The sequence below is a fragment of the Pseudochaenichthys georgianus genome, chromosome 9, assembly GCF_902827115.2.
Source record: "Pseudochaenichthys georgianus chromosome 9, fPseGeo1.2, whole genome shotgun sequence".
In the NCBI taxonomy this organism is placed as follows: Eukaryota; Metazoa; Chordata; class Actinopteri; order Perciformes; family Channichthyidae; genus Pseudochaenichthys; species Pseudochaenichthys georgianus.
In genome coordinates, this window is record NC_047511.1 from 4428268 (window position 1) to 4436799 (window position 8532).

Below are 8532 nucleotides of genomic sequence, written 5' to 3' on the forward strand. Positions count from 1 at the left end.
TAGTTACGAGTGACTTTTAAAATATGGTGCTTAAAGGAGCCATTCTGCATAATGAGTATTTTTACTTTTGGTTCTTAAAATATATTTTTTGATGCAAATACTTTTGTACTTTTACTTAAGTACACTTTTAAATGCACTTATTTTACTTATAACTCAGTGCTTTTGCACTATAGTATTGCTACTTTCACTTACGTAAATAAACTGATGAATTCTTGGCCTGCTTGTGAATGCTGGCCAGGTGGGATGGGAAGGGTTCTTTGGAGGCCTCTCTGCTGTATTCTGACAGACAGAATGATCACACTAATTTCATCCACTTTGTATCAGTCTTGTTAAGTCATCAGTATTTGGAGCCAAGTCTGCAGGCAGCCAGAGAGAGAATGAAAAGAGCACTTACTGTGGAGACGCAGGGGAACGACTGCAGGGCCAGAACTTCTTATACAGGCCTGTTGAAGCATTGTAAACAACAAACACATGGCATCGTGTGCATCCTTACGCCTGGCAACACACTGGACGCAGAGCCATTTTGTATTCGTGGTTCAAATCAATGTATATGCAAGGAACCACCTGTCTGTTTCTGACTCACCCAGACAATCAAATACCTGTACCATAGTTCACTAAATGAATGCCAACATATTGGAGAGCAGTGTCTGACAGTCTTTCAAACATTGTATTATTGTAAACAAAAAGCCAGAGCCTTTTAATGAGCTTCATGCCAAACCACCCTTAAGAAGCATCATACTTTTATTCAGCAATAAATACATCAGCAGAAATCTCAACCATCGAAACTCAACCTCAATTTCTGTTTTCATGACAAAAAACCTGAAAAACAAACTTGTGTGGAGCATTAGCTGAACAGAACACACGAGGAAAACAGTCTTTGGTACTTCTAACCTCAATGTAAGAGTAGTGTGGAACCCACATGCACACTGTACTGGGATCTGATAGCAAGTGGCACTTGTTTTTAGGATGGCATTTCCTTAGATAATACACATTCGTTAATCAATCAATCAATGTTTATTTATATAGCCCAATATCACAAATGTTACATTTGTCTCAGTGGTCTTCACAGTGTGTACAGAATATCAGTATGACAATACGACACCCTCTGTCCTTAGACCCTCTGTCCTCAGACCCTCTGTCCTTAGACCCTCACATCGTACAAGGAAACACTTAGTTTAAAGGGAAAAAAAGGCACTGGTATTTCTTTCTTCTGTTACTGATCCAATTATTGATGTGGTAGTTGAAAGTAAAACAATTATAAGAATGAATGAAATCATGTGGAAAGGCAGCACCCTGCTGCAACATGTTGGTGGAGAGATAATTAAAATACCTCAGGGAACGATATTAGACAAACATTTTCCTTTAAAGTAAAGTAGAAGACCTCATTTTGAAGAATGATCCCTCCCTATGTTTAATCAAACATTACTGATCAAATGTTGCAAGTGGTTCACACACTTACAAACCTGAAATGTTGAGGTTAATTAAATATCCTGTCACCAGATCACACATAACTGTATTAGTTCAACTTAATATCATTGCAACCTAAAACAGTTATGTGACATTTGTTGACATAATACATTTAATTAAAGTCAACATTTCAGTTTTTCACTGCATGCAACCTCTGCAAAGTGATGAGCAAGTGGACCACCGACAGGCGGAATGTTTCCAATGAAACGCAGTCGAGGCAAACAAAGTGACAATACTCAAGTAAAGTGCCTGCATCTCACAATTGTGCAACAAATAAGTCCATGTCCTCTGAAGTCAATTTGCACCTTTGTCTGTAATATAATAAATACTGGACCTATCGTCTCGTTTGCTTTTCCTTGGGTATCATGTTTGCACGTTTTGACGTTTCTCCATCAGCTTCTCCTCCAAACACTTGATCAGAATCGGATCCACTTTGGGGTCGAATTTGTTAGCGAACCAGTGTCCATAGTTCAGGAGCCAGCGCAGCTCCGCCGCTCCGTAGATGCAAACACTCCGCATGTGTGTCCCCGTGCAGGCGGGGTACAGATTCCCTTCTAAATAGTTCCATTTGACTAGTCGTGTCTTACTCCTCAGATCTGAAACGTCAGCCTCTGATCGGGGAATGTGTCCTGGCACCCCGGGGACCCTGACCAGGGTGGCCCAGAAGTGTTCATCTGGAGAGTATGTGTCAGCTGACCAAGCCAGGAAGTCCTTTGCCACCTGGCTGCTGCTAATGTAGCTCACGAAATCCTGTGAGAGGACAAAATATGCACTCCCGATGAACATCTCGATGCCGTGAGGGGGGACATCTTTGAGCGCTGTGGTTTTGACAGGAAGACGACGGTACTCATAAGGCACATTTTTCAGCTCGTGCCTGAAGCTGTAGCGCTGCTTCTTCAGCTCGCTGGGCCGGCTGGACTCCAGCATGTTGCTGCCGTTCAGCTGCTTCAGCTCCATCACCAGCTCATAGTTGGACTTGAGAGGAAAGTCCTGGCCACACAGGTTGATAACATACTTCCACTTGACCTCTGACTTGAGCAGGTCAGAGAGGCAGTTCAGGTCAGCATTCAGCCGGCTGATGTGGGCATATTGCACAGACTCGAGTTTTGAGGCGATGAACACATTTGGAACACACCGAGCCAGGTTGGTCACGGCCTTTATGAACGCTGGGGAGGACTTCTGATCATAGTGGATGCAGTAGATGTTAGTAGGGGCATAGATGGCATGGAGAATCCGCTCCACCATGGGTGCATTCTTGTGCACCACCAGGGAGTAAGCCAATGGGAAGCTGTGCTCTGCATTCGACACTGGAGCCTCATGGTATCCTCTTGTTCTGATGAACGCTTGGCAGTCTGAGGTCAAACTCACAGTGCTGTCATCGTCCACATCAACGATGACTTTACGCTTTATCTCCAGAGCTTTGCCGATCTCCACAGGGTCCAGCTCGTAGATGGCGGTGCAGTTGATGTCGTACCTTCTGGACAAGCTGACAGAGATTCCATAGGGCTCGATGTAGACGCTGTCCCTCACTGTCACTTTAATGTAGACCAGCTTGAGCAGACACACCGCCAGCAGAGACAGAGAAAACAGGAAGCACCTGTGTCTCAATCTATGTGTGGAGTAGGCACATCTTATTTTCATTCTGGGAACCAATGGATACAAAAAGACAGTTACTACAAGAACCTCCATTTGAGAAGTATCCATTTGAGGTATCCTAAGTCAATTATTTGAAGTCAGTCGTGGGACATTACACTGGAACTTTAAGTTTTCTGAACACATCAGGCATGTTGTATCTGGTGACTGTGTTTTGTCGGTAGGTCAATAGTTTGAGTAGCTGTGTGTGGTCTTAACGAGCCTACCTTGCTCTCTAAGGGTGTCTCTGAGCGGCTCTCCTGCCATGCAGACTCCTCCTGCAGCTCCACATCAGAACCTTAACACAATGAAACACATGCATCTATTGAGTGGAAGGGGAAACACAGGGAAAGGACAATGGTGTGATACACAAGTGTGCAGTGTGGGAACAAACTAAGTACATTTACTCAAGTACTGTACTTAAGTACAATTGTGGGGTACTTGTACTTTAGTTGAGTATTTCCATTTTATGTTACTTTATACTTCTACATTTAAATAATGCAATATTACTCCAGTACATTTATTTTTACAAAATGCATCTCTATAAATTCAACTAGTGGACTAAATCTAAGTCACAAAAGAGTCAAATTATTAAAATATATTTGTAGTCCAAGTCCATCAGTTTCTCTCCAACAGTAAAATGCTACTTGATACAACAATATCATCTAGAAATGTCACATATATAAATATAATTACTTTGTATACTTACTAAGTAGGCCTACATTTAGCTGATAATACTTGTGTAGTTTTACTCAAGTTAGATTTTGAATGGAGGACGTTTACTTGTTAAATACTTCTATTTGCACAGTCATGTGAATGCATCATGAACAGTGACAACTGAAAACTTGTTAAACTCACTTGTTTTTTAGCTTTTGTTTTAGAAAATGCATTTTTGTTACTTCTGTACTCACATTACATCATCTGCTGTCTTACACAAACCTTTCCTGAAGCGTTTGCAATTCAATTTCTTGATGCAAGCTCTTTAGTACAGCCTTGTTAATAAATTAAACTTTTTAAAAGTGATAAGGTCCAAATCAGACGTTTCAAAAAGTGGTGGGGTTAAGTCCACAATGTGAGCGACACCTATAGGAGCAGAGGTGAGAGAAGTACTCAGATAGTGTACTTAAGTAAAAGTACCAGAGTGTAGGAATACAAGTAAAAGTCCTGCATTCAAAAGGTTCAAAATGTACAATTAAAAAAGTATTGGCATCAAGATATACTTAAAGTACCAAAAGTAAAAGTAGTCACTGTGCAGATTGGTTCTTTTCAGAATAATATATATATATGTTTTATAATGATTGATCATGAAAGTGTTCTCAAAGCTGGTGAAGGTGCAGCTAGTCTGAAGTACTTTGTAGACTGCAGGGTAGCTGGTGGATTTACTCCAGGTGGAACTAAAGTCTGATTCAACACTTGATTAGATTTCACATAATTCATCCACATCTGTGAAGTAACTAAAGGTACAAAATACATGTAGTGGAGTAAAAGTAAACACTTTAACTCTGAATTGTACAAGAGAAGAAGTAGCATACAATGGAAATACTCAAGTAAAGTACAAGTATCTCAACATTGTACTTAAGTACAGTACTTGGGTAAATGTAGTAGTGTCTTCCCACCTCTGGTGAGGATCACTTACAGTCGGGAATTAGACTCCTTTTGGTTAAGTTAAGATTTCCTTCGTTACGCATCGGACGGCTGTCTTTCACTCTGTAAGGAATCACATGATGAGGCACTGTCCCACCGCAGTCTGTCCGGGAGCATCTATTCACCAGGAAACGGTATCGACTGATGACCAGTTAACGATAGTCGAGGCAGCAGACAACTTACCAGCCAAGGCGCGTAAAGAGAGTGCCAGAGTTGCCGTGTGCTATGTCCGGGGCTCCATCGCGGACTGGAGCGGCGGAGAGGAGCCATAAACGGAAAGGAGGGGGGGGGGGGAGTCCGCCTACCGCCCGGCCACGTACAGCACATCACCAGCACCCGATACATTCAGCACTCACTCTCCAATGATTAACCCAAGGCGCAGCTTCTCATATCAGTAACACACTTCCCCATCATCAGTGTGTCCATGTGTACGGTAAACAGTGCAGGGCCTCACACAGCACACCCACAGATCCATCAAATATTTATTGTTTTTGCTTAAATGCAGTTGAACAGTTTACAATTTTTTTAAATAACAATAACAGAAGTACCTAAGCGTCCTTAAAATACACAAATGAGAAATGAGAAACACTGAAAGGGGTGTTTCAGGGAAGTAACAGAGTCCATAATGGGTACTCGATTTGAATGTGTACATTGGTCCCACACCATGAGAATGTGAAAAACTGACACATTTTTGCTTGTCAAACCATCATGTACTATTCACATCAGACCCTAGAAATAATCATGTTGATTCAACATATTTTTCAGCTACTGCAATCCCATTTTATTGAGAAATGTTAAAGCAATTTCATCACGTTCTGTTTATTTAATTTTGACCTGTAATTCTAACATTTTTTTCAGGCTATTATTCAAATATATTGTGTATGTTTTTAAGCTATTTCATCATGTTCTGGTTGCTAGATTTTGACCCGTACATTTAACTTGAATTTTTCATGCTAATATTATTAAAACGTATTATGCGTGTTTAAAGCAATTTCAAATATGATTTGCTAAGTCTATCTCATTCAAATACATTGCACACATAGCTTCCAATGGAGGCAAATACAAAATCAAGCAGTTCTGTATCAAAACACTTTATTGAGCTTTAAATAAGCAACAATAATACCACTATACACACACTTCGGTACATTCAAACTACTCTCCATTATGTGGTTTAATTCGGGGTTTTACCCTTTTCACAGTAACAATAGAATTTATAAAATATATATATTTTTAAACAATTAAAAGAGTTGCTACAGCACAGGCAATATAGAAAAACACTGCAGCATGGAACATTGAATAATTAAAGCATGGAACTATGCTTTAACCTGAACATTTGTGACATAAAATGACCTGTGGTGGCATCAGTCTAGGAACAATAAGAGTGAACAGGCTGAACAGTTGCACAGTTCCTTACATTCTCAGCAGGGGGGGGGGTGCTAGATAAAAGATTTCAGACACATGCAGGATTGACAGGTTTCTTATATGTCATAGTCTGCTCCATCATTCACCAGTAGTTTTCCATTCACCTGTCTCACCTGTTTTCCACACCCACTCGTTAACTCACTCTCTTTCTCTTCTGCACCCATTAGCTTCTGCCAGTATTTAAACTCGCACCTGACACACACTCTTTGCCAGATTGTACTTTGCCTCATGCTTGTCTCTCCCGTGTTCAAAACTAGATTGCCTACCCGGTTCCGACCCTGCCTGTCCCCGACCTGCCTGTTTCCTGATCCTGCCTGTCCCTCGACTATCCTGTCTGGCCTGTTACCCGACCCTGCCTGTCCCCGACCTGCCTGCTCTGCCTGTTTCCTGATCCTGCCTGGCCTGTTATCCGACCCTGCCTGTCCCCGACCTGCCTGCTCTGCCTGTTTCCTGATCCTGCCTGGCCTGTTATCCGACCCTGCCTGTATCCACGCTGACTGCCTCGCTTACTCCCTGACCCTCTGCCTGTCCCTGACTCACCTTCTGCCTGCTGTCCTCCGGTGCGTTATACTGCCCGGTTGGTATTCCTCCGATCCAGTGGAATCTCCAATAAAGTATATTACCAATTCTCCTTGGTTTCTCGAGTGCTGCATTTGGGTTCTCCTTAAGATTGTGACATTATAATAGAGTCACAAACACTAAAGACAGCAATGGTCTTTAAAATGGTCTCAGGTTAAAAACACAAGTTGTAACGAAGCATATAACAGAGAAAAAATAACAGATTCAATTGTTTGGGGTGCCTTGCATGCAGCAGTCTCTGAACCGTTTCACTGAAGGAGCCTGTTTTTCAGAGCAGTTGCTTTGTTTGAGAGCTTACCGCAGTCCAGTTCCATTATAAGGCTTTGGACTACTTCAAAGGTGTAGCGGAGGTCAGCAGGGTAGCTGATATTCTCCGAACTATACATTAGTCTGAACAGCATTACAAAAGCTAATGCTACATTATCCAGATTTGTCAAGACTTTGACGCCTTCTAGAACGATCCCGATGTCCTCCGGTTCATCAGTGGAAGCATCTTTAAGAACATAAATCCCCACAGTCGTGTCCTTGATGGCGCCTTCATCTGTGTCCTGTAAAAAAAAAACGCGCAAAATGTAAGCAAATAAGACCTAAAACCAAGCCCCATCAAGAAAAAATGAAATAAAATAAGGGAAGGCATAGTATAGATCTAGCCATGGCAAGTTGAACATTAATTACAGCAGAACATGAGTCAATCTGGTGATCTTTAAGCTGGCCTTACTGAGTATAACAAGTGGGACACGTCCTTGTGTGGCACTAGTTGCCGTGTTCACTTATTAGTTTGTTAAAATGCTCTAAGGTAAATATGTATGCAACTACTCCACAAGTATAATAGGAAAAATTGCAATTCCAAATGTATTAAGTTAATTCAAGCAGCAACGATGAAATATTGAATGTAATATTTCATAATATGAAACAAAAACCACCCACTATATTTTCAATGAACAATTTCAGCCCAAGAGATCATGTATGAAAACAAAAGTGAAGAGAAGTATAAAAGAAGCAGGCAGATTCATGTACATACCACATATTCTCGCACAAGGTCATTTGGATCTTCCCCCATGGAGATGCATAGTCCCTTGATGATAGACTCGCGTCCAGCATCCACATCATCACACTGAAAGTAAATGTACTTGATTAGTGTCTTATTACAGGTCTTGTGCTTTAATTCAAGTCAACTACTGCTGTGAACTGTCATTTGGATACATATTACTTTGAGAATACAACATCACAGTTCCTAAGAAAGTGCAAGCCCTGCTGTGAGCTCCACATCCCCTGGACATTTTTCTCAAATTGTGGTCAGTGTATATATACGAGTTGAATTATTATATATCACATTTAAAATTGAGATGGATAGATTGCTCAAGACAGGGTCAGTTAAAGCTACAATGTGTAGAATTAGGGTGTTTTAGCTAAACGTGTGGTTAGAGAGGGAATGGCAACGCTCTACTCAATCAGAGAATCTACGGTGGCACTGAAGGACCAAAAAGTAGCACTGTGTGTTAGAGCTGCTGTCAGCCGGCACTCTGGTCACTTTCACTGCGGAGCTACTACACTACTGAAAGGAGAAAGATAAGCACTTGAGCCAGTACCTGGCGATGAGCACTTTTTGTGTGCCATTCTTGCAAATAAATTATGTAATAACTCAAATGTAAAATATTGTAGCATCACTTTTCACAATTCTAAAATTCGTGATTCTCAAAAATTGTTTTCAAAATAATTTATGTTTATAGGTTATTCTTCTTCTTAGCCTTTATTTAACCAGGTGAAAGCCCCTTGAGATCAAAAGAT

The 8532-nt window shown here is 41.1% G+C and overlaps 1 protein-coding gene across 2 annotated transcripts; it reads right to left on the reverse strand.

Annotated features, from left to right (window-relative positions):
* Positions 1–797: 797 nt before the first annotated feature.
* gcnt4a (glucosaminyl (N-acetyl) transferase 4a) lies at positions 798–5004 on the reverse strand. Of its 2 annotated transcripts, XM_034091672.2 has the most exons (4): positions 4927–5004; positions 4736–4806; positions 3327–3397; positions 798–3109 (listed from the first exon to the last, which is right to left on the reverse strand). In XM_034091672.2, the coding sequence occupies exon 4, from the start codon at positions 3106–3108 to the stop codon at positions 1831–1833; it is 1278 nt and encodes a 425-aa protein (XP_033947563.1). In that variant the 5' UTR covers position 3109; positions 3327–3397; positions 4736–4806; positions 4927–5004; the 3' UTR covers positions 798–1830. The 2 variants fall into 2 exon arrangements, with proteins under 2 accessions (XP_033947563.1, XP_033947564.1); XM_034091673.2 differs by lacking the exon at positions 4736–4806 and having other exon boundaries at positions 4927–4966.
* Positions 5005–8532: the final 3528 nt, after the last annotated feature.

What these genes read in the sequence shown, in the direction of transcription:
- gcnt4a (XM_034091672.2), bottom strand. Translation starts at nt 3,108, where the DNA reads ATGAAAATAAGATGTGCCTACTCCACACATAGATTGAGACACAGGTGC.